Source organism: Oncorhynchus masou, chromosome 11, assembly GCF_036934945.1.
Source record: "Oncorhynchus masou masou isolate Uvic2021 chromosome 11, UVic_Omas_1.1, whole genome shotgun sequence".
Lineage (NCBI taxonomy): Eukaryota > Metazoa > Chordata > Actinopteri > Salmoniformes > Salmonidae > Oncorhynchus > Oncorhynchus masou.
Window position 1 is genome coordinate 18,273,954 of NC_088222.1, and position 26,371 is coordinate 18,300,324.

General features: G+C 42.8%; 1 protein-coding gene and 1 pseudogene across 3 annotated transcripts in view; one reads left to right on the forward strand and one right to left on the reverse strand.

Annotated features, from left to right (window-relative positions):
- Positions 1-26,371, forward strand: part of LOC135548244 (CAP-Gly domain-containing linker protein 1-like) — a 44,781-nt gene that overhangs the window by 1,952 nt on the left and 16,458 nt on the right. The window contains exons 2-14 of one of the 3 annotated variants that reach the window (XM_064977631.1): positions 3,198-3,448; positions 3,520-4,007; positions 4,163-4,287; positions 8,847-9,048; positions 9,137-9,334; positions 9,597-9,700; positions 9,784-9,844; positions 11,596-11,700; positions 12,559-12,720; positions 15,610-15,705; positions 16,422-16,479; positions 16,552-16,649; positions 17,200-17,274. In XM_064977631.1, the coding sequence (XP_064833703.1) occupies positions 3,361-3,448; positions 3,520-4,007; positions 4,163-4,287; positions 8,847-9,048; positions 9,137-9,334; positions 9,597-9,700; positions 9,784-9,844; positions 11,596-11,700; positions 12,559-12,720; positions 15,610-15,705; positions 16,422-16,479; positions 16,552-16,649; positions 17,200-17,274 (1,860 nt within the window). In that variant the 5' untranslated portion in view covers positions 3,198-3,360. The remainder of the gene's footprint in view (positions 1-3,197; positions 3,449-3,519; positions 4,008-4,162; positions 4,288-8,846; positions 9,049-9,136; positions 9,335-9,596; positions 9,701-9,783; positions 9,845-11,595; positions 11,701-12,558; positions 12,721-15,609; positions 15,706-16,421; positions 16,480-16,551; positions 16,650-17,199; positions 17,275-26,371) is intronic. The other 2 variants (XM_064977632.1, XM_064977633.1) reach the window with 2 other exon arrangements.
- LOC135548927 (very long chain fatty acid elongase 5-like) lies at positions 6,503-8,557 on the reverse strand (annotated as a pseudogene).

Here is a 26,371-nt window from a genome sequence, read left to right on the forward strand (position 1 = left end):
TTTTCTGTGAGTATAACAGAACTGATATTGCAGGCGAAAGCCTGAGAATAATCCAATCAGGAAGGGACTCTTATTTAGAAAGCTCTGCGTTCCTATGCTTGCCTTTGGAAATTAAATCAAAGCAAATGTATTTGTCACATACACATGGTTAGCAGATGTTAATGCGAGTGTAGTGAATTTTTTTATATTTTCCCTTTATTTAACTAGGCAAGTCAGTTAAGAACAAATTCTTATTTTCAATGACGGCCTAGGAACAGTGGGTTAACTGCCTGTTCAGGGGCAGAACGACAGATCTGTACCTTGTCAGTTCGGGGGTTTGAACTTGCAACCTTCCGGTTACTAGTCCATTGCTCTAACCACTAGGGTACCCTGCCACCTTGCTGCTTGTGCTTCTAGTTCTGACAATGCAGTAATAACCAACGAGTAATCTAACCTAACAATTTCAAAACTACTACCTTATACACATGTAACGGATGTGAAATGGCTAGCTTAGTTAGCGGTGGTGCGAGCTAAATAGCGTTTCAATCGGTGATGTCACCTGCTCTGAGACCTTGAAGTAGAAGTTCCCCTAGCTCGGCTTTTGTGGAGCGATGGGTAACGATGCTTCGTGGGTGTCAGTTGTTGATGTGTGCAGCAGGTCCCTGGTTCGCGCCTGGGTATGGGCGAGGGGATGGTCTAAAGTTATACTGTTACACACACAAGTGTGTATAGTGGAGTTTGGAGTGTGACTGTTTGAGGTTGTGGACAGGTGTCTTTTATACTGATAACAAGTTCAAACAGGTGCCATTAGGACAGGTAACGAGTGGAGGACAGAGGAGCCTCTTAAAGAAGAAGTTACAGGACTGCGAGAGCCAGATATCTTGCTTGTTTGTAGGTGACCAAATACTTATTTTCCACCATAATTTGCAAGTAAATTAATTAAAAATCCTACAATGTGATTTTCTGGATTTTTTTCTTCTAATTTTGTCTGTCATAGTTGAAGTGTACCTATGATGAGTTTTAAGTGGGAGAACTTGCACAATTGGTGGCTGACTAAATACTTTTTTCCCCCACTGTATATCCACAGTAAAACGAGTCCTATATCGACATAACCTGAAATGCCGCTCAGCAAGGACGAAGCCACTGCTCCAAAAAGCTTTCAATATCTCCAAAAGCTTTCAATTAAGATTTTAGCTGCAGATTTGAATATAACATTCTAGGTATTGGGAGGCACATTAACTGTACATTAGTGGAAAAGTATTAATTATGGCCAACTTGTTTGAACATGAACAAAATAATTGTGTTCATTAAGAACTAAATGATTCTGGAATGTGTATGTAGAGCTCAAGTAGAAACGCATGCACAGCTAGAAGGCTATTTTATCTGATCACATCTCGTCATAGCGTCTTAAATGTCCCTCCTTCTCTCCGACAAGGACAAAGCTAGTTTTTTGTTGCTAGTTTTAGCATCTTTTCAGACTACCCTGACGATATTCAGCTACTTTTTAAATTAATTTGGAACTTTTAGCAACTTTTGAAAAGTGACTCAAAGCTATAATGCACGCATTTTCCCTCTAAATGACACAAACGATTTTCTCTGTCACCCTCAGTCACAAACTCATTGCCTGGCTGCAAAAGTGCATTGTGAGTGATGTCAGCAACAGGCGCTCAGCCCGTGCCCAGGCAGCAGTAACTTCAGCGAATTGCAAATCATCATTGTTGGCTGACTGCAGCAGCAGGTACGGGTTCTATAAGCCAAACCCAATTTATCACAAATGTTGCATCTTGAATAGAACTTACAATATCAATCAACATCTCTTAAAACCTCTTGATACTCCCCACCCCGGATCCGGGATCGTGAATAAAGCCTCAGGCTCATTAGCATAACGCAACGTTAACGATTTCTGAAAATCGCAAATAAAATGAAAATAAAGCACCTGCTCTCAAGCTTAGCCTTTTCTTAACAACACTGTCATCTCAGATTTTCAAAATATGCTTTTGAACCATAGCAAATCACTAATTTGTGTAAGAGTATTGCAAGCTAGCTTAGCATTTTGAGTAGCATTTAGCACGCAACATTTTCACAAAAACCAGATAACCAAATAAATAAAATCATTTACCTTTGAAGAGTTTCAGATGTTTTCAATGAGGAGACTCTCAGTTGCATAGCAAATGTTCAAAGAATCTTTGTGTAGGAGAAATCGCTCCGTTTTGTACATCACATTTGGCTACCGAAACGAACCGAAAATTCAGTCACCAAAACGTCAAACTTTTTCCGAATTAACTCCATAATATCGACCGAAACATGGCAAACGTTGTTTAGAATCAATCCTCAAGGTGTTTTTTCACATATCTCTTCATTGATATGCAGTTCGTGGAAGCCTGCTTTCCCCTCAGAATCGCATGGAAAAATACCAGCAGCTGAAAAAGACGCACCAATTTCGACGGAGGACACCGGGCGGACACCTGGAAAATGTAGTCTCTTATGGTCAATCTTCCAATGATATGCCTACAAATACGTCACAATGCTGCAGACACCTTGGGGAAACGACAGAAAGGGCAGGCTCATTCCTCTCGCATTCACAGCCATATAAGGAGACAATGGAAAACGGAGCCTCAAAAATCCTGCTGGTTTCCTGGATGCCGTTTCATCTTGGTTTTGCCTGTAGCTCCCGTTCTAGGGCACCCACAGAGAATATCTTTGCAGTTCTGGAAACGTCAGAGTGTTTTCTTTCCAAAGCTATCAATTATATGCATAGTCGAGCATCTTTTTGTGACAAAATATTGAGCTTAAAACGGGCACGTCTTTTTATCCAAAAATGAAATAGCGCCCCCATAGCATCAAGAGGTTTTAAATAAAGGTTCAATTAAAAAAGTGAAATGCTGCTGGTTTGGTTTAAAATGTCTTGACTTCCTGTCCATTGTGTTTGACCTTAAACTGAGCTGTTGCTTTGTGGGTCTCTCCTTTTCTGTCCCCTTCTCTCTTCATCTCTTCCCCCTCTCTCTTTGTCCCTCTCTCCCTCTCAGTCTTTCTGTCTGTCTGTTTCTCTCTGCTCTCTCTCTAGTCCCCTACTAATTCCTGATGTATAAACATTGTAATTACATAATCATACTACCACAGAAACTGTCACTGTGCATATTATCATTATTCAATAATGAGTTTCATAATGAATTGCATGTTATTTTTGTGAAAACAAAATCCAAATTAAATCTATGTAGACCTATCCTGTGTCTTGTGTCTCCCAGGCCTGGGCCTCAAGGTGGGGCAGAGTGAGGTGGGTGGTGGGGAAGGAAGGCCTAGCCCCCATCCTTGCAAGAGGCCAGCCCCAGCTCCCGCTCCAGTATCCCCTAGCTTAAGCCCCTCCAGGACTGAGAAGGGACCATGAGCACAGGCAAGCCCAGCGGAATCAAGCCCCCCAGTAAGATAAGCAGGCCAACTGGGTTACCAACATGCACCTCCCCTTCCTCTGGTAAGAATCAGCCGCAGGGCTCATCATGTATGTGCTGCTGCTGCTGCTGATGATGATGATTGTTTTTCCAGCTGCTTCCAAGCCTGTACCCCCTGAGAAGTCTCCCACCCAGGATGGAGCAGTGGACTACCGGGTGGGGGAGAAGGTGTGGGTCAACGGCAACAAGCCAGGATATGTCCACTTCCTGGGGGATACACAGTTTGCCCCGGGCCAGTGGGTCGGCATCGTCCTGGATGAGGCTATCGGGAAGAACGACGGGTCGGTGGCAGGTGTCCAGTATTTCCAGTGTGAGGACGGCAGAGGGATATTCACACGGCCCTCCAAGCTGACCAAGACAGCTATGCTGGAGAGGGAGGCCAATGGTGGGCAGCCTAACCCTGGCGAGACAAGGGCCAAGTCCCCTAGCTCTGCTGCTGCTGGGGCTGCTACTACCACTGGTAACAGCACCAAGACACCGCTGAGTAGAACCGTGACCGGTAATGGGTCAATGTCCAACCTCTCTGAGACCGACTCAGCCAGGAAGACCAGAAGAGAACTAAGACTGGGAGACCGCGTGCTGGTAAGTGTGTGTCTGTCTGTTTTGTTTGTGTGTGTTTATGTTGATGTATGTGTGCTCATGTTTGTGTTTCTGGCTCACAGATGTGTTAACTCACAGCTCTTTCTCCTTCTCTACCCACCTCTCTTTCTCTCTCCCACCTCTATTTCTCTCTCAAGGTGGGGGGTACTAAGGCAGGGGTGGTGAGGTTCATGGGAGAGACAGAGTTTGCCAAGGCGGAGTGGTGTGGAGTGGAGCTGGACGAACCTCTTGGGAAGAATGATGGAGCCGTGGCTGGAACCAGGTTAGATATATTATGACACACGTATAGACAGAGAACCTTAAAAATAATGATACTGAATAAAAACCTGTCCTCCTCTTAAGATTCAGGTGTGATGCAAGTAAAAAATAAATTCATCAAATCACATTTTATTTGTCACACTTTACAGTGAAATACTTACTCACAAGCCCTTTCTCAACAATGCAGAGTTAAAAAGTAAGAAGATTAGCAAAAAATATAATAGAAAATAGTACCTCAATAAATAATAATAACGAGGCTATATAGAACGAGTACTGGTACTGAGTCAATGTGCTGGGGGTACGATGTAGTTAAGGTGATTGAGGTAAAAAAAATAATATTTTTATTTATTTTACCTTTATTTAACCAGGTAGTCTAGTTGAGAACAAGTTCTCATTTACAACTGCGACCTGGCCAAGATAAAGCATAGCAGTGTGAACAGACAACACAGAGTTACACATGGAGTAAACAATTAACAAGTCAATAACACAGTAGAAAAAAAGGGGAGTCTATATACAATGTGTGCAAAAGGCATGAGGAGGTAGGCGAATAATTACAATATTGCAGATTAACACTGGATTGATAAATGATCATGTACAGGTAGAGATATTGGTGTGCAAAAGAGCAGAAAAGTAAATAAAAAAAAACTGGGGATGAGGTAGGTGAAAATGGGTGGGCTATTTACCAATAGATTATGTACAGCTGCAGCGATCGGTTAGCTGCTCAGATAGCTGATGTTTGAAGTTGGTGAGAGAGATAAAGGTCTCCAACTTCAGCGATTTTGCAATTCGTTCCAGTCACAGGCAGCAGAGTACTGGAACGAAAGGCGGCCGAATGAGGTGTTGGCTTTAGGGATGATCAGTGAGATACACCTGCTGGAGCGCGTGCTACAGATGGGTGTTGCCATCGTGACCAGTGAACTGAGATAAGGCGGAGCTTTACCTAGCATGGCCTTGTAGACGACCTGGAGCCAGTGGGTCTTGCGACGAATATGTAGCGAGGGCCAGCCGACTAGAGCATACAAGTCGCAGTGGTGGGTAGTATAAGGTGCTTTAGTGACAAAACGGATGGCACTGTGATAAACTGCATCCAGTTTGCTGAGAAGAGTGTTGGAAGCAATTTTGTAGATGACATCGCCGAAGTTGAGGATCGGTAGGATAGTCAGTTTTACTAGGGTAAGCTTGGCAGCGTGAGTGAAGGAGGCTTTGTTACGGAATAGAAAGCCGACTCTTGATTTGATTTTCGATTGGAGATGTTTGATATGGGTCTGTATGTAGGTAGTAGGGGTAACAGTGACTAAGCAATCAGGATAGATAATAAACAGAGTAGCAGCAGCCAATGTGAAGAGTGTGAAAGTGTGTCTATGTGTGTGTGTGTGTTTGTGTCAATATGCATGTGTGTCTGTGTTTTTTTGTGTGTGAGAGTATGTAGTGTGTGTGTGTTGGAGTGTCAGTGTAGTATGTGTGAGTGTGTGGGTAGAGTCCGGTGAGTGTATAGAGCCAATGTAAATAGTCCGGGTGGCCATGTGATGAACTGTTCATTAGTCTTATGGCTTTGGGGTAGAAGCTGTTCAGGAGCCTTTCGGTGCAAGACTTGGTGCACTGGTACCGCTTGCCGTGCGGTAGCAGATATAACAGTCTGTGACTTGGGGGGCTGAAATCTTTGACAAATTTTTGGGGCCTTCCTCTGACACCGCCTGGTATAGGGGTCCTGGATGGCAGGGAGCTTGGCCCCAGTGATGTACTGGGCTGTACACACTACACTCTGTAACGCCATGCGGTCAGATGCCAAGCAGTTGCCATACCAAGCGGTGATGCAGCCAGTCAATATGTTCTCAATGGTGCAACTGTAGAACGTTTGGAGGATCTGAGGACCCATGCCAAATATTTTCAACCCCATGAGGGGGAAGAGACGTGTCAGGAAGTCCAGGATCCAGTTGCAGAGTGAGGGGTTTAGTCCCAGGGTCCTTAGCTTAGTGGTGAGCTTGGAGGGTAATATGGTGTTCAACGCTGAGCTGTAGTCAATGCACAGCATTCTTTTTTTCCCTTATGTTGTATCCACAACTTTATTTTATAACACATGGCAAACTTTTATTTTTTTTGTTGAAACCGAAACCGGTGTCAGATTGATTATGTACCTGAGTTTAGATTTGTACTAGTGTGTATATACTCATGACGGGAACCTCAATAAGAGGTTACAAAGAAAAGAAAATCCTTGAGTGTCAATGGTCGTCCTCCTTTTCATCTGAAGAGGAGAGGCGAGAAGGATCGGAGGACCAAAATGCGGCGTGGTATGTGTTCATCATGAATATTAATAAAGAAAACACTGAAACACTATACAAAAACAATAAATGAAATAACGACCGTGAAGCTAATGAGAACTGTGCTGACACAAGCAATCAACATAGACAATCAGCAACAAACAAACAGTGAAACCCAGGCTACCTAAGTATGATTCTCAATCAGAGACAACTAATGACACCTGCCTCTGATTGAGAACCATACTAGGCCGAAACATAGAAATCCCAAAATCATAGATAAACAAACACAGACTGCCCACCCCAACACACGCCCTGACCATGCTAAATAATGACAAAAACAACAGAAATAAAGGTCAGAACGTGACATTGAGGAACATTGGGAAGGGAGGGTGGGAATGATACGGACACATGGTGTAAAAAATAAAAAGATCACTATCTATTACTGGTATGTTAGGTAATAATGCTCAGCCATAAGTGACAATCCTGTTTGTTTTTTATCTTTCCTTTCTTCTATGCAAATCCATTTTGGAACACAAATCAATATCTAATTATTTATGTGGATATTGTACAGCTTATGTATTTTAATGCATTTTTTTTGAAGCAACTCTTTTGCATACTTATAAATGATTGTATGACCATGTGGTCAAGTAAAATATATATTGAGAAAAAAAAACAGATATAGTACCTTTTAAAAATCAGAATCCCCAAAATATATATTTTTCCCATGGACAAGCATGTAGACAGGTGCATATGTTATTATTTCTGTATGGGTCAAGGTTGATTTAAAGCTTTGTCCCCACCACACTGAAGACAGACAAAGTTGAACATCTTGTGCAGCATTAAAAGGAAGTGGGTCTCTGGGGTTACTGTGCTATAGTTTACTCCCTACGCTATGCTTGTTTAGAAACTCTAATGAACTTTGATTCAATATGAATAATAACCGGTTGCAGTGTGCAAAATGTTAGGAATCTCTTTCAGATAAACATGTCTTGTCTTTTGTGAATGAACTAGCTTAGACTCTTCTAATACATTTCTTCATTAGTAATCCTCATGAAGAAATGTATTATCCCTTCTCTCCTAGCAACATTACATACAGTAGATATGTCCTACAGTTAAGATTGTAACTGTATTCAAGATTCAGTCCCCCCTCACTTTCCTGTGTGTAATGGTTTCTGTGGGTGTCACCCCATTCACATGGCCTTTCAATGACGCAACAGAGCCATTCTGATGATGAAACAAGGTGTTTCTTGTAAGTCTGAATGTAGAAGTTTGAGAAAAGGGCAATAAAAAAGTGTGATGACATAGAATATCTGGAAATACAGCCACCCTCTGGGGAAATCACATGGCCAAATGACTGCACATATCGTCTGGGACATGGTCAAAAAGAACTGAATCAGCTGTACTTGTGTGATGTATTTCTTCCACCATAGATGGGGCCGGAACAGCAGAGAGCCCAAAGTAAGAGTACATCACGACATGGATGAAGCTGTTTAGGGAGGCACCAAAGTAGGAGTGACCACAGGGCACCCAGTTCATGACGAACCACCAGATGTTGAGCATGGTGGTAGATGTGCAGAAACGTGATCTGGTGGTTGTTCTTCCGTAGGATGTAGAAGAAGGTATCCATAAACTATGAGCTTGGAGAAGTAGTACCACCACAGCACATTTATGATCTTGGTATCGGTTTCTCCTGCACTGTGTGTGTCTTGGCAAAATAAGTTATAATCCCAGTGCCACACAGCAGACACCATCTCATAGAACATATAGAAGGACAAGATCGTGAGGCCCAGATTGTAGACCAAGAGGAGACCCCGGCAAGACACCGGCTGTCTGTGTCTCATGTACTTGGGCCCCATCCATACGATCAGCAGGTACATGACTGTTAGTGCAAAGGTTTGAGGGTAGTTGTCCAGAAGCAGCCATCTCTGGGACCCATCCATGAGTCTATGTACATGTTTAGTTTATAATTAAAAGTCTCAAATTCCGACCCCTGGAAGATGCGTAGCCTTGGCTGACGGGTCCCTAAGCACCCACAGCATTCTTAAGTAGGTGTTCCTTTTGTCCAGGTGGGAAAGGGCAGTGTGGTGTGCAGAACAGATTGCGTCATCTGTGGATCTATTGGGGCAGTATGAGAATTGCAGTCAGTGTTCATTGTTTTAGATATGCAACATTTGTTTGGCTCTTGTTGCCTCTGAATTGAATAAATAGCATAAAATAACTTTGAAACACTCCTTTTTGAGTGGGGACCCTCTACACTGAATCAGTGTTGTTGACGTCCTCTGTTTTTCCTATCTGTTGTCTCCAGGTATTTCCAGTGCCTGCCGCGATACGGTCTGTTTGCTCCAGTCCATAAGGTGACTCGTATCGGATTCCCCAGCACCCTGGCTAAAGCCAAGGCTTCCTCTCGGAGACGCTCCACCATGAAGAGGAGTCCCAGTGCCTCCTCCATGAGCTCCCTGAGCTCTGTCACTTCCTCTGTTAGTGGGAAACCCAGCCGGGCTGGCCTGGTGAGACAAACACAAACGCACACGAGCAAGTCTGTTTTTTTTCTTTCCTGTGCTCTCTGAATGTGTCCGTCTCTCTATTCCCCCCCAGTTGACAGAGACCTCGTCACGGTATGCTCGTAAGATCTCTGGCACCACAGCGCTACAGGAAGCACTGAAGGAGAAGCAGCAGCACATCGAGCAGCTATTGGCCGAGAGGGACATGGAACGCGGGGAGGTCGCCAAAGCAACCAGCCATGCTGGAGAGGTGCAGCAGGAACTGTCTCTGCTCAGGAAGGTTCAGGAGCAGGTGAGGGGAGAAAACAAACATACACTCAGAGAGAGAAAAATACAATACACACCTGGACTATTCGTCTCCCACACAGGCGTTATGTTGTTGACCATAGAAAACCTTACTTACGATTCACTGTCTACTTTGCAATGTCTTGACACTGTACTGTACTATCAAAATGCGTTAATAGTGTGTGTGTGTGTGTGTGTGTGTGTGTGTGTGTGTGTGTGTGTGTGTGTGTGTGTGTGTGTGTGTGTGTGTGTGTGTGTGTGTGTGTTAGAAGGCTATGGAGATGGAAGATAAGCTGGACCAGCTGCGTAAACTGGTGGAGTCAGCAGACAGAGACAAGGTGGAGCTGCTCAGCCAACTGGAGGAGGAGAAGAGGTGTGTGTCTTGCATGGTAGGGGCTGGAGCCTGGGATGTTGGAGGAGAGGCGGATAGGATGACTCTTTCTATCTGTCTGACAGGAAAGTGGAAGACCTGCAGTTCACTGTGGAAGAGGCTTGCATCACTAAAGGTGACCTGGAGGTAAACAAATGCTTCAGTACTCTCTACTCTGACACACACACACACACACACACACACACACACACACAGATTACATTTTTTAGCTAAGCTAACAGAACCCAGAAAATGTTATTTGACATAGTGAAAACCACATAGAGCTGATGTTGTTACACAGTTGTTAAACCTTTCTCATTTCAACCCCTCATGAAACACTGACACATCATTCTGTCTTATCACATATTTAATTTGGTCTATCTTACACGTCATACCCTCATCTGTACTATGTCATGACTCCATGTTTTGTTCTATAACACACCCTACACTCAGAGAACAAGGCTGGGTTTTAATACAGTATAGGTCACCAGTTGACCACGGCTCTCATCATATCGGTTGGTTAGCTGAAGCTCTCTCGCTCATCTGATTGGTTACCTGAAGCTCTCTCACTCGTCCTATTGGTTAGCTGAACATCTTTTTAATAGTCTCTCCTCACTATCCCACTTCATACATCTCCTCTGGAAGTTCTGGTTCAGTAGCTCCAGCAGTTTGGGGATATACATATTTTAACCATTATTCACTACTACCCACTTCAGTGCATATGTTGGCATGGTTATGAATTAATGGTTTTCACAATACTCTTCTCTTGATTTTGGCTTTTGCTGCTGGACTAATAAAGAAACCAATGCTATTTTCAAGGATTTTGCTTATTCACACATTCATTAAATTAAATTATTAATCTGATCATCTATTCCCTTAATTTCTTTCATTTCCCAGGCCTCATCAATTCACTCATTCATGATTACATTGTTTTGTTTCTTTCTTTTATTTGTTCCTCTCAGTTCTTCTGCCACTCTTCTTTTTCTTTCTTTGTTTATCTATCCATCGCCTCCCTGAGAGCTCTCTTTTCTCTCCTTGCCACGCCTCTTCTCGTTTCACATTCTTTCAACTCTCCCTCTCGCCTCCGCTCCCTCTCTTCCTCGCTCATGGAGAGGATGATGTCACAAAGCCTTCATCTGTCGCTCTCTCTCCCTTTTGGCGCTTACAGAAGAGCAAGAAGGATAGAGTGATGATGTCACTGATTGTAAGACCTTGTCAAGAAAGGGTTTGAGCACTGGGAGCCAAAGTGAACAGAACCGAATCCACAAGATGGAGCTGTCCTGAAAATAGATCTAAGCAGATCCATAGATACAGTAGACACAGTTTGGCAAAGGCAATTCATGAAAAGTTGCAAGACAAATGCTTAGAATGATAAGACTGTTGTCTTCATGTAGCTGTTGGTTCCAACATGGAGGATAGTTAGCAGAACTCTGTACATCTGGGACTCAATAAACCAAAGACCCAAACAGAGGTGGTTAGTGTGCAGCTCAGTACCATAGAGGTTCACTTTAGAGGGTTAAGAGTCCTTTTAGAAGATTTAGGCTGTTTCTCAAATGGCACCATATTCTCTATATGCCTCTATATATGGGTCTACTCTATATGCCTCTATATATGGGTCTGCTCTATATGCCTCTATATATGGGTCTGCTCTATATGCCTCTATATATGGGTCTGCTTATTGAGGATTTGCCCTAATAGAATATTTGGAATATAACATTTGAAATAAAATAGAACCCACTGAAATAAAACCTTTGGCTCTCATATACACTTCCGACTTCCTGGTCTCTACTATGACATCATTGTTTGCTGTCCTATCCTTGTGTGTGGCATGGTGCTGGCATGTGACGGCGGTGTTGGTGTGTTCTCCTCTTCCTCCTCTTCTTCTCTCTGACTAACAGACGCAGACCAAACTGGAGCATGCCCATATTAAGGAGCTTGAGCAGAGCCTTCTGTTTGAAAAGACCAAAGCTGACAAACTGCAGAGGGATTTAGAGGACACTAGGGTAATGCCATCATAGACATAAGATATGCAACATCATTGGGTACTACTTCTGGATATTCCTGGATCTTACATTCCAGACACAGTAGGGTTGGGGTGTATGTTGCGGATCAATGTAGTTTTCGATATAGATGTCCACAGCCACCTGGCAAATAAAAAAAATGAATGTTTGTAACTCTGGTATGTTCCCATGATGATTTAATCAGACCGTTTTGATCCGATTTGGTTCTTCGTCAGGTCATACACCACTGTGAAACACACTTACTGAAATACCTCTAGAGGCATGTACATCCGGTCAGTTAAATACATATAGTACATTAACATCACAATAAATATTACACATTAGACATATATGGAAAAACATTAATATATTTAGTTTTTTTATCCATGTCAAGTACAATAGATAAAAAACTGGGAGAAAAATGCGTCAATCATTTTGTATACAATATTATATAGGGGAAATAGAAGAAAGTAGCCCCTTGTGAGCAGAGCACATTTTACCGAATTTTTTTCTATCGAGTTCTTCATTTAGACCTCTTATAGACAGAATGTTGAAGAAATGTAATCAAAAGGACTCTTTTTCTCAGGAGGAAATACTCAAATTGCCACAGCATTCCACAATGTTTCTTCTGGATGCTCCAAACTCTCTGGAACAAAAAGCTTTTCTCATGCTGCTGCGACTTGCACATTCTTACCCTGCCTTGATACTGTTCTTCATATAGGGCATAAATTATATTGGATTTATTTTAAAATATATTGTTGCCCTATCTCAAAAAAGCTGGATGGGCTAGGGCTGGCTCTCTCTACTCTCTGCCCTCTCATTCCCCCTCTTATTCTACCTCCCCCTTCTCTCTCTCCTCAGGTGGCAACAGTGTCTGAGCAGTCCATGATCATGGAGCTGGAGAGAGAAGTAGCGGCGCTGCAGTTGAGACTACGCTCCTCCCAGCAGACAGGGGGCGCTGTGTCGCTGTCACCAGAGGCGCTCAGCAACCTTAAGGCACGGGCCCAGTCCCAGGAGAAGAAGGTGGGGGGTCTCATAATCATGGTCAAAAAACATCCCCTTAATAACCCCTTAGCTCCTACCCCTCTACCAGGGATGGGCAACTCAAATCCCAACCTGGCCTCAGGGCAATTTGTAGGATTTGGGACATACATTTTTATCCCTCTATTTAGTATGATGTTGTGTTACGTTACATTATGAATGGAGTATTGGTCGTACAATATCATACGAATGAGATGATGTAATGTATCATACATCTTGTCTGGTCGTACAAATCATACAAATTAGATTACGTAATGTATCATACATCTTGTCTGGTCGTACAAATCATACAAATTAGATTACGTAATGTATCATACATCTTGTCTGGTCGTACAAATCATACACATTAGATGACGTAATGTATCATACATCTTGTCTGGTCGTACAAATCATACACATTAGATGACGTAATGTATCATACATCTTGTCTGGTCGTACAAATCATACACATTAGATGACGTAATGTATCATACATCTTGTCTGGTCGTACAAATCATACACATTAGATGACGTAATGTATCATACATCTTGTCTGGTCGTACAAATCATACAAATTAGATGACGTAATGTATCATACATCTTGTCTGGTCGTACAAATCATACAAATTAGATGACGTAATGTATCATACATCTTGGAGTGCATTTGGAAACGTACGGTGCATCCGGAAAGTATTCAGACCCCTTGACTTTTTCCACATTTTGTTACGTTGCAGCCTTATTCGAAAAGGATTCCATGTTTTTTCTCATCAGTCAACACACAATACCCCACAATGACAATCAAACTTTAAAAACAATTTTTTTTGCAAGTTTATAAACATAAAAATACTGATATCACATTTTTATAAGTATTCAGACACTTTACTCAGTACTTTGTTGAAGCACCTTTGGCAGCGATTACAGCCTTGAGTCTTCTTGGGTATGACGCTACAAGCTTGGCACACCTGTATTTGGGGAGTTTCTCCCATTCTTCTCTGCAGATCCTCTCAAGCTCTGTCAGGTTGGTTGGGGAGTGTCGCTGCACAGCTATTTTCAGGTCTCTCCAGAGATGTTTGATCAGGTTCAAGTCCGGGCTATGGCTGGGCCACTCAAGACATTCAGAGACTTGTCTGAGGTCCTGAGCGCTCTGGAGCAGGTTTTCATCAAGGATCTCTCAGTACTTTGCTCTGTTCATCTTTCCCTCGATCCCCACAGCATGATGCTGCCACAACCATGTGTCACTGTAGGAATGGTACCAGGTTTCCTCCAGATGTGACGCTTGGCATTTAGGCCAAAGAGTTCAATCTTGGTTTCATCAGATCAGAGAATCTTGTTTCTCATGGTCTGAGAGTCCTTTATATGCCTTTTGGCAAACTCCAAGTGGGCTGTCATGTGTATTTTATTGAGGATTGGCTTCCGTCTGGCCACTCTACCATAAAGGCCTGATTGATGGAGTGCAGCAGAGATAGTTCTCCTTCTGGAAGTTTCTCCCATCTCCACAGAGCAACTCGAGCTCTCTGAGTGACTAGCGGGTTCTTGGTCACCTCCCTGACCAAGGCCATTCTCCCCCGATTGCTCAGTTTGGCTGGGCAGCCAGCTGTAGGAATGGTCTAGTTGGTTCTCAACTTCTTCCATGTAAGAATGATGGACCCCACTGTGTTCTTGGGGACCTTCAATTCTGCAGAAATGTTTTGTTACCCTTCTCCAGATCTGTGCCTTGACACAATCCTGCCCCGGAGCTCTTCAGACAATTCCTTCAACCTCGTGGTTTGGTTTTTGCTCTGACATGCACTGTCAACTGTGGGACCTTATATTGACAGGTGTGTGCCTTTCCAAATAATTTCCAGTCAATTTAATTTACCACAGGTGGACTCAAGTCTAGTTGTAGAAACATGATCAATGGAAACAAGATGCACCAAAGCTCAATTTCGAGTCTCATATCTCAGGGTCTGGATACTTACATAAATAAGGTATTTCTGTTTTTTATTTTTCATATATTTGCAAAGTGTTATTGTCTGTAGATTGATGAGGATTTTTTTTATTTAATACATTTTAGAATAAGGCTGTAATGTAACAAAATGGGTCTGAAAATGTGGGGGCTGAATACTTCCGAATGCACTGTATAATATTATACGTCTTGCTCTGGGACCACTTTTCCTCCCACCCATCCTCCCCGACCAATCTTTTGTTTCTGTCATAAGTAACCAGACCATTATTCCATTTGTAACTTAAGGTAACATTCATACTAAATTCGAGGAACACAAATATATACTGAACAAAAATATAAGCTCAACATGTAAAGTGTTGGTCCCATGTTTCATGAGCTGAAAGAAAAGTTTAGAGAATTTGGCAGTATGTACAACCGGCCTCACAAACGCAGATGACGTGTAACCATTCCAGCCCAGGACCGCCACATCTGGCTTCTTCACCTGAGGGATCGTCTGAGACCAGACAGCTGATGAAACAGGAGTGTTTCTGTCTGTAATAAAGCCCTTTTGTGGGGAAAAACTCATTCTGATTGGCTTCGCCCCTATACCCTCCCAGGCCCACCCTTGGCTGCTCCTCTGCCCAGTCATGTGAAATCCATAGATTAGGGCCTAATGAATTGATTTCAATTGATTGATTTCCTTATATGAACTGTAATTCAGTAAAAGCATTGAAATTGTTGCATGTTGCATTTTTGTTGGGTATATGTTCCGAAGCCGATGTCTGTTTAATATGGGCAGGCTGCCAGGTCCGGCCTGCTGTGTGCGCACAGCTTTTGTTCCACCCTGTGTGTGTAGGCTTTCGTTCCAGCCCGGTCATTCCCATGGTCTTTGCATTTACAATCATCTGTTTTTTCTGGTTTGCCTCCCTTTGGACATTACTATGTCTCCTGTCTGTCTTCCCCTCCAGATCAGTGAACTGAATGTGAATCTGGACAGCAGGCAGAAACAGCTATGCTCTGTAGAAGAGGACAAGAGCTCCCTGGAACAGCAGCTAACCAGCCTGGTGAGACACCCACACACACGTGTACACACCCACACACACATGTACCCACACACATGTACACACACGTGTACACACACACACACACACACGTGTACACACACACATGTGTACACACACACGTGTACACACACGCACGTGTACACACACATATGTACACACGCGGTCATGATGATAAAAGTTGTTATCCTTCCCTGTATAGCTCATGGAGAAAGAATGTTATTGCTCTCTAGTCAATCAATCAATCAATCAATCAAATATATTTATAGAGCCCTTTTTACAAAGCACAGCCCCCACACCACCAAAGAGATATCAACAGACAACTAACTTACTACCCTGAGACAATGTAGAGTATAGCCCACATAGCTCTCCCCAACCGCACAAGCCTGACGGGGCGCAAAACCGGACAGGATGATCACGTCAGGGACTCAACCCACTGAAGTCGAGTATAGCGAAAAAATCCTGGCATAACCTGATGCATCCTTCCTAGGGACAACATGGGAGAGCGAGGGCAGCCAGTGACTCAGCCCCCATAATAGGGTCAGCGGCAGAGAATCCCAGTGGAGAGAGAGGGGTGCCGGCCAGGCAGAGACAGCAAGGGTAGTTCGTCACTCCAGTGCCTTGCCGTTCACCTTTGCACCCCTCGGCCGGACTACACTCAATCATAGGACCTACTGAAGAGTGACGTTTGTTGTTGTGTTCTTTGTTTGCCATTTCAGAGACAGAAACTGGACGTAGCAGAGGAAAAGAACAAGAGGACGGAACGAACCATGCAAGGTAAGCAAAGCGGCCCTAAGAGAGGCACTGGTGAAGATTCATCATGAAGAGTCTCTCCGACTTTTGTTGCAGAGCTGGAGAAGAGAGGAGAGCAGACGGAAAAAGAGAGGGAGGCACAGAGAGAACAGAACCAACGCAAAGAGAAAGAGCTTCAGGATAGACTGACGCAGGTGTGTGTGTCTGTGCATCTATGTGCGTGCCTGCGTGTGTCTGCGCGCGTGCCTGCGTGCGTGTGTTGGCGAGGGTGTGTTGTATGAAATCAATTGTCTTTCTTTCGGTTGTGTGTGTGCCTGTATGTGTGCAGGTGGAAATGTGTATATGTAATGTTTGTAGCATGATGTATGCTTGAAAACAGCAGCTGTGACGCACAAGGTCACATGATATTCATCCAGACCCACCGAAGCTGAAGCTAGATCTCTGAGGCTGAAGCTAGATCTCTGAGGCTGAAGCTAGATCTCTGAGGCTGAAGCTAGATCTCTGAGGCTGAAGCTAGATCTCTGAAATTAAGTTTTAACAATGAACTTTCAATGAACCTTTAAGAGGCTAATTGTAGAAGTAGAATGATTCATTGGTGTTATACCTTTAGAGTAATCATTATGTATTATTAATGGGACTTGTATCAATGGTCGGTTTGTAGTAAAGATCGATAGTTTTAAACAAAAGTTAGTTATATATCAAAATAAATTATATCATGTTTACTAAACATGTCCCCTCCCCCAGGCTGCTGAGTCATCAGAGAGGACCGCCCACTCACTGGAGCAGCTGATCATTGAGAAGACAGCGCTAGAGGCTCAGGTGAGGATAGGGTAGCTGCAATGAAAAGTCAGTTTGTCATATCACTGATGTAAAGTAGGCTTTAATGCATTCATATGTGTGCTTATGTGAACTTCATATGTGTCTGTGTGTGTGCGCATATTTGTGGGTGTCCTGAGGACCAATTGTTTTATATTCACTTGAGTATTACACACAGTGTTGTATGACTGTCTGGTCACCACATAAATCGATGCCTAGGAGTATTTTATGCATGACTATCTATCAATTCAATTCAAGGGACTTTATTGGCATGGGAAACATATGTTAACATTGCCAAAGCAAGTGAGGTAGATAATATACAAAGTGAAATAAACAATAAAAAATGAACAGTAAACATTACACATACCGAAGTTTCAAAAGAATTAAGACATTACAAATGTCATATTATGTATATATACAGTGTTGTAACGATGTACAAATTATTAAAGTACCAAAGGGAAAATGAATAAGCATAAATATTGGTTGTATTTGCAATGGTGTTTGTTCTTCACTGGTTGACCTTTTCTTGTGGCAACAGGTCACACATCTTGCTGCTGTGATGGCACACTGTGGTATTTCACCCAATAGATATGGGAGTTTATCAAAATCAGTTTTTTTCCGAATTCTTTGCGTGTCTGTGTAATCTGAGGGAAATATGTGTCTCTAATATGGTCATACATTTGTCAGGAGGTTAGGAAGTGCAGCTCAGTTTCCACCTCATTTTGTGGGCAGTGTGCACATAGCCTGTCTTCTCTTGAGAGCTATGTCTGCCTATGGCGGCCTTTCTCAATAGCAAGGCTATGCTTGCTGAGTCTGTACAAAGATTTCCTTAAGTTTGGGTCAGTCACAGTGGTCAGGTATTCTGCCACTGTGTACTCTCTGTTTAGGGCCAAATAGCATTCTAGTTTGCTCAGTTTTTTTGTTAATTCTTTCCAATGTGTCAAGTAATTATCTTTTTGTTTTCTCATAATTTGGTTGGGTCTAATAGTGTTGCTGTCCTGGGGCTCTGTAGGGTGTGTTTGTGTTTGTGAACAGAGCCCCAGGACCAGCTTGCTGAGGGGACTCTTCTCCAGGTTCATCTCACTGTAGGTGATGGCTTTGTTATGGAAGGTTTGTGAATTTCCTTCTAAGTGGTTGTAGAATTTAACATCTCTTTTCTGGATTTTGATCATTAGCGGGTATCGGCCAAATTCTGCTCTATTTGGTGTTCTACATTGTACACGGAGGATATGTTTGCAGAATTCTGCATGCAGAGTCTCAATTTGGTGTTTGTCCCATTTTGTGAATTCTTGGTTGGGAAGCGGACCCCAGACCTCACAACCATAAAGGGCAATGGGTTCTATAACTGATTCAAGTGTTTTTAGCCAGATCCTAATATGTATGTTGAATTTTATGTTCCTTTTGATTGCATAGAATGCCCTTCTTGCCTTGTCTCTCAGATCGTTCACAGCTTTGTGGAAGTTACCTGTGGTGCTGATATTTAGGCCAAGGTATGTATAGTTTTTTGTGTGCTCTGGCGTCTAGATAGAATTTGTATTTGGGGTCCTGGCGACTACCTGGAACACCATTATTTTGGTCTTACTGAGATTTACTGTCAGGTCCCAGGTCTGGCAGATTCTGTGCAGAATATCTAGGTGCTGCTGTAGGCCCTCCTTAGTTGGTGACTGAAGCACCAGATCATCAGCAAACTCTATATCTATCTATCGCTCTCGCCCCCCCCCCCCCCCTATTGCCCCCTTCTAAATATCTTATTACCCCTCTCCTCAACTCCATCCATCCACTCTTTCTCTCTGTCAATGCATCTTGTTCTGCCCCTGAACAAGGCAGTTAACACACTGTTCCTAGGCTGTCATTGTAAATAAGAATTTGTTCTTAATTGACTTGCCTAGTTAAATACAAATAAAATCTCCTCACCCCCTCTCTCTGGACATAGTGACCTAGCTGTGTCTGTGTGCTCCAGATGGTTAGTCTGATGACCGCAGGGAAACAGATTAGAGGGGAAAACACACACTCATAATCTGGGGAGTGAATTGCTTTGTGAGTGACTGTGGGTGTAGTTTCCAGTTAGATCTGAACTGAGCCATTCCTTCTGTTCTACTGTCCTAATCTAGTAATGAACTATTAGTACCTCTCCCTAATTTCTCTCACTCAGTCTTAGGCAGGGGGCGTACCGCCTTGCAAGGTGGGCTATCTACAGATGTAGGATCTTAATTTGATCCAGTTTGTTACGTCGTCCGGGTTAGGAGAGGGTTTGGCCGGCAGGGATGTCCTTGTCCCATCGCGCACTAGCGACTCCTGTGGCTGGGCCAGGCACAGTGCTTGCTGACACGGTCTCCAAGTGTACGATATTTCGCCTCCTCCGACCTTTGCCTCCCGAGTCCGTACAGGAGTTGCAGCGATGAGACAAGACTGTAACTACTGATTGGATACCACGAAATTGGGGAGAAAAAGGTGTAAAAAAATGTTTTTAAAAGATTCCACATCTGTAGGGGTATCATTCGTGAGTCGATGTGCCAGGGTAAAAGAGGTAAATACTGGTCATTCTGAAAGTTTTCAGACCCCTTCACTTTTTCCACATTTTGTGATGTTACAGCCTTATTCTAAAATGGATTAAATTGTTTTTTTTTCTCCTCATCAATCTACAACACAAGACCCTAAAGTTTTCAGACCCTTTACTCAGTACTTTGTTGAAGCACCTTTGGCAGCGATTACAGCCTCGAGTCTTCTTGTGTATGACGCTACAAGGTTGGCACACCTGTATTTGGCGAACTTCCACATTTTGTTGTATTACAACCTGAATTCAAAATGTATCAAATAGATTTTTGTTCTCACCCATCTACACACAATATCCCATAAATGACAAAGTGAAAACATGTTTTTGGAAATTTAAGCAAATTTACAGAAAATGAAATACAGAAATCTCTTATGACATCCCTGTGTCAATACTTTGTAGAAGCACCTTTGGCAGCGATTACAGCTGTGAGTCTTTAAAGGTAAGTCTCTAAGAGCTTTCCATACCCGTGCAACATTTGCCCATTATTCTTTTCAAAATTCTTCAAGCTCTGCCAAATTGGTTGTTGATCAATGCTAGACAACCATTTTCAGGTCTCGCCATAGATTTTGAATCAGATTTAAGTCAAAACTGTCACTCGGCCACTCAGGAACATTCACTGTCTTCTTGGTAACAACTCCAGTGTAGATTTGGCCTTGTGTTGTAGGTTATTGTCCTGCTGAAAAGTGATTTCTTCTCCCAGTGTCTGTTGGAAGGCAAACTGAACAAGGTTTTCCTCTAGGATTTTGCCTGTGCTTCGCTCCATTCAGTAAAAAAAAATTATATCCTGAAAAACTCCCCAGTCCTTCACGATTACAAGCATAACCATTACATGATCCAGCCACCACTATACTTGAAAATATGGAGAGTGGTACTCAGTAATGTGTTGTATTGGATTTGCCCCAAACATAACACTCTGTATCAGGACAAAAAGTTAATTGCTTTGCCACATTTTTCTATTCTGTACAGGCTTCCTTCTTTTCACTCTGTCAGTTAGGTTAGTATTGTGGAGGAAATATAATGTTGATCCATCCTCAGTTTTCTCCTATCACAGCCATTAAACTCTGTAACTGTTTTAAACTCACCATTGGCCTAATGGTGAAATCCCTGAGCGGTTTCCTTCTTCTCCGGTAACTGAGTTAGGAAGGTCGCCTGTGTCTTTGTAGTGACTGGGTGTATTGCTACACCATCCAAAGTGTAATTAGTCATTTCACCATGCTCAAAGGGATACTCAATGTCTGTTGTATTTGTTTTACCCATCTACCAGTAGTGGCCTTCTTTACAAGGCATTGGAAAACGTCCCTGGTCTTTGTTTTTTTCGGTGTTTGAAATTCACTGCTCGACTGAGGGACCTTACAGATAATTGTATGTGTGGGGTACAGAGATGAATGAGGTAGTCATTCAAATATCATGTTAAACACTATTATTGCACACTTATTATTGACTTGTTAAGCACATTTTACTCCTTAACGTAGGCTTGCCATAACACTTACCGTAATTTCCGGACTATAAGCTGCTACTTTATTCCCATGCTTTGAACCTCGCGGTTTATACAATGACGTGGCTAATTTATGGATTTTTCCAGCTTTCACAAGATTCATGCCGCCAAAAAACTGAGCACTGTCACATAATGTGACGTAAATCGAGCGCGCTCAAACTTCCCATCATTCTGATTACGGTAGTCATTTTGTCACCCTCATCATGGCAAAGACACGGAGAAATGCATATGATGCAGCTTTCAATTTGAAGGCGATTGATCTGGCTGTTGGAAAAGGAAATAGAGCTGCTGCACGGGAGCTTGGCCTTAATGAGTCGATGATAAGACGTTGGAAACAGCAGCGTGAGGAACTGACTCAGTGCAAAAAGACAACAAAAGCTTTCAGAGGGAAGAAAAGCAGATGGCCCAAACTAGAAAATGAGCTTGAAGACTGGGTCAACACACAGAGAGCAGACGGCCGAGGTGTTTCAACTGTGCAGATCCGACTGAAAGCCAAAACCGCCACCGTAATGAAGTTTGAGGATTTTAGAGGTGGACCATCGTGGTGTCTAAGATTTATGAGACGTAAATGCCTGTCCATCAGGGTACGGACGAGTCTGTCAGCAGCTCCCTCCCGACTACGAGGAAAAAGTTTCAAACTTCCTCAAATTCACTGATGCAAAGATAGAGGAGCATTCCATCTGCCCGCACGACATCATAAATATGGATGAGGTTCCTCTGATGTTTGACCTGCCTCTCACTCGGACTGTCAACAGGAAAGGCGAATCATCCGTCACGCTGAAAACAAATGGGCATGAAAAAACACACTTCACCTGTGTTCTGAGCTGCACGGCATTGGGAGAAAAGCTTCCACCGATGTTGATTTTTAAACGCATGACGATGCCAAAAGAAAAATTCCCGAGAGGAATTGTTATGAAAGGATGGATGACGGAAGGCCTAATGCATGAATGGCATACAGAGTGTTACGGCAAGCGACCGGGAGGATTCTTTCACAAGAACAAGGCATTGCTCGTGTTGGACAGCATGAGGGCCCACATAACAGATTCCGTGAAAGAAGCCATCAAGAGGACAAACTCAATTCCAGCTGTGATTCCTGGGGGCACAACAAAGTATTTGCAGCCACTTGACATCAGTGAAAATCGTGCATTTAAGGTGGCGCTCCGTGTTCAGTGGGATGCTTGGATGACAAGTGGGGAGAAATCCTTCACTAAAACGGGCCGCATGCGAAGAGCAACTTATGGTCAAGTCTGCCAGTGGGTCCTGACAGCGTGGAGCATTGCCGAAAAATCCACTATCATCAACAGGTTTCGAAAGGCTGGACTGCTGCGTGTTGTTGAGGGCAGTTCAGCGGGGAATTTGCCTCCAGATGAAAGTGACGAGAGCGACAATGAAAATGATCCAACATCGGATGAAGCAATTCTGAGGCTATTCAACTCCGACACCGAAGGAGATGACTTCAGTGGTTTCAGTGCACAGGAGGAGGAAGATAGTGACCAATGACTTTATTGGTAGGCTACTGTTTAATTTTGGTTACAAGCCGTGTTTCGTTAAAGCCTATTTATTTTTGTTCCAAGCCATGTTTCGTTTAAAGGCTGTGTAAAGTTAATTTGTTTCAATGTACCGGTAGGCACCTGCGGATTATAGACATGTGCGGATTATTTATGTACAAAATCCTTTTTTTTTTTTTTTAATCCGTTGGTGCGGTTTTATATTCAGGTGCGCTTAATAGTCCAGAAATTACGGTAAGCTATTCATTTGTAAAAAAAAATCGTAAAAAAACATAATTCCGCTTTGACATTAGGTCAGTGACAAAAAAATATCTATTTTTTTATCAATTTTACATTCAGGATGCAACGCAACAAAATGTGGAAAAAGTCGAGGGGTGTGAATACTTTTTAATGCACTGTATAGGTAGGGATAAAGTGACAAGGCAACAGGATATATAATAAACAGTAGCAGCAGCATATCTGATGAGTCAAAAGAGTTAGTGTAGAAAGGGTCAGTGTACGACTTGGGTGGCTGGAGTTTTTTACCATTTTTAAGGCCTTCCTCTGACACTGCCTTGTATAGAGGTCCTGGATGGCAGGGAGCTCGGACTCAGTAATGTACTGGGCCATACCCACTACCATATGTAGCGTCTTCCTGTCGGATGCCAAGCAGTTGCCATACCAAGGGGTGATGCAGCCAGTTAGGATGCTCTCAATGGTGTAATTATTCAGCTCAGCTGCAAAATATAACACAGACGTTTTGAAAATGCCTGAGTCTTTTGAATATAAGGAATAGGAATACTGAAAGGAGTCTGAAAGAGTTGTTAAAGAGGTCCATCTTGAAGAGGGATCCGATGTGGTGCTGATGAGATTAGAAAAATCCCTTTAAATAGAGAGGCTGTTGGAGAGCAGTGGTTTTATTTTAGTGAAGGGTGCTTAGCCACACACACACACACTCTTTCTCTTTCACTCTCTCAAACTCACACTCACTCTTATTCTAACACGTTATTTTAAGTGCTATGATGCTCTTACTGCCCTCGCTCTCCTCTTCACCCGCAGGCTGTGATGTAATCGTGCGTATGTCAGTGTGAGCCCCGGCAGCTGTGTGTGTGCCCCATGCATGGATAGGTAGAACATTACATTGCTTGTACACACACTAATGTGTAGACTACTGTATATCGTCACTGTCTGATGAAAACCTCGTAACTCCATTTTTGCCAATTTTTATTTTATTTTTTACATTTATTGAAAGCGATAACTCCCCTCAATGTCCTCTGAACATTTCATGACTCTGTGACCAAGAAAATGTGTTCAAAATAGATTCTAAAGTTTTATAATTGTATGTTTGTTAATGGGAAAATGTTATTTAACCTTTCCGGGATCGTTCGGGACGCTAGCGTCCCACCTCGCCAACAGCCAGTGAAATTGCAGGGCGCCAAATTCAAAACAACAACGACTCTTTTCTCTGTATATATCAATGATGTTGCTCTTGCTGCGGGCGATTCCCTGATCCACCTCTACGCAGACGACACCATTCTATATACTTTCGGCCCTTCATTGGACACTGTGCTATCTTACCTCCAAACGAGCTTCAATGCCATACAACACTCCTTCCGTGGCCTCCAACTGCTCTTAAACGCTAGTAAAACCAAATGCATGCTTTTCAACCGATCGCTGCCTGCACCCGCATGCCCGACTAGCATCACCACACTGGATGGTTCCGACCTTGAATATGTGGACACCTATAAGTACCTAGGTGTCTGGCTAGACTGCAAACTCTCCTTCCAGACCCATATCAAACATCTCCAATCGAAAATCAAATCAAGAGTCGGCTTTCTATTCCGTAACAAAGCCTCCTTCACTCACGCTGCCAAGCTTACTCTAGTAAAACTGACTATCCTACCGATCCTCGACTTCGGCAATGTCATCTACAAAATTGCTTCCAACACTCTTCTCAGCAAACTGGATGCAGTTTATCACAGTGCCATCCGTTTTGTCACTAAAGCACCTTATACTACCCACCACTGCGACTTGTATGCTCTAGTCGGCTGGCCCTCGCTACATATTCGTCGCAAGACCCACTGGCTCCAGGTCATCTACAAGGCCATGCTAGGTAAAGCTCCGCCTTATCTCAGTTCACTGGTCACGATGACAACACCCATCCGTAGCACGCGCTCCAGCAGGTGTATCTCACTGATCATCCCTAAAGCCAACACCTCATTCGGCCGCCTTTCGTTCCAGTACTCTGCTGCCTGTGACTGGAACGAATTGCAAAAATCGCTGAAGTTGGAGACCTTTATCCCCCTCACCAACTTCAAACATCAGCTATCTGAGCAGCTAACCGATTGCTGCAGCTGTACATAATCTATTGGTAAATAGCCCACCCATTTTCACCTACCTCATCCTCACAGTTTTTATTTATTTACTTTTCTGCTCTTTTGCACACCAATATCTCTACCTGTACATGATCATCTGATCATTTATCACTCCAGTGTTAATCTGCAATATTGTAATTATTCGCCTACCTCCTCATGCCTTTTGCACACAATGTATATAGACTTTTTTTTGTCTACTGTGTTATTGACTTGTTAATCGTTTACTCCATGTGTAACTCTGTGTTGTCTGTTCACACTGCTATGCTTTATCTTGGCCAGGTCGCAGTTGTAAATGAGAACTTGTTCTCAACTAGCCTACCTGGTTAAATAAAGGTGAAATAAAAAAAATAAAAAAACTGAAATCTCATAATTAAAATTCTTCAACCATACAAGCATTTTACACCATTTTAAAGATACACTTCTCGTTAATCCAACCACAGTGTCCGATTTCAAAAGGGCTTTTCGGCGAAAGCAGAACATATCATTATGTTAGGTCAGCAACTAGTCACAGAAAGCATTCAGCCATTTTCCAACCAAAGAGAGGTGTCACAAAAAGCAGAAATATAGATCAAATTAATCACTAACCTTTGACGATCTTCATCAGATGACACTCCCTGGACTCAATGTTACACAATACATGTATGTTTTGTTCGATCAAGTTCATATTTATATCCAAAAACCTCAGTTTACATTGTTCAGAAATGCCTCCAAAACATCCGGAGAAATTGCAGAGCCACATCAAATAACATAAATACTCATCATAAACTTTGATGAAAGATACATGTTTTACATACAATTAAAGAAACTTGTTCTTAATGCAACCTCTGTGTCAGATTTTTAAAAAAGCTTTACGGCAAAAGCACAATATTCAATAATCTGAGAATAGCGTTCAGCCACATAAAGTTACCCGCCAAATTGTGGAGTCAACAAAATTCATAAATAGCATTATAAATCTTCACTTACTTTTGCTGATCTTCGTCGGAATGCACTCCCAGGACTCCCACTTCCACAAATGTTTGTTTTGTTCGTTTACGTCCATATTTATGCCCAAATACCTCTCTTTTGTTCGCGTTTAGTTCACTATTCCAAAGGCACAATGCGCGAGTGCAAAATCCAGACAAAATCCGTTGCAGTTTGTAGAAACATGTCAAACGATGTTTTGTCGTGGTAATTTCCTGTATTACTAAGT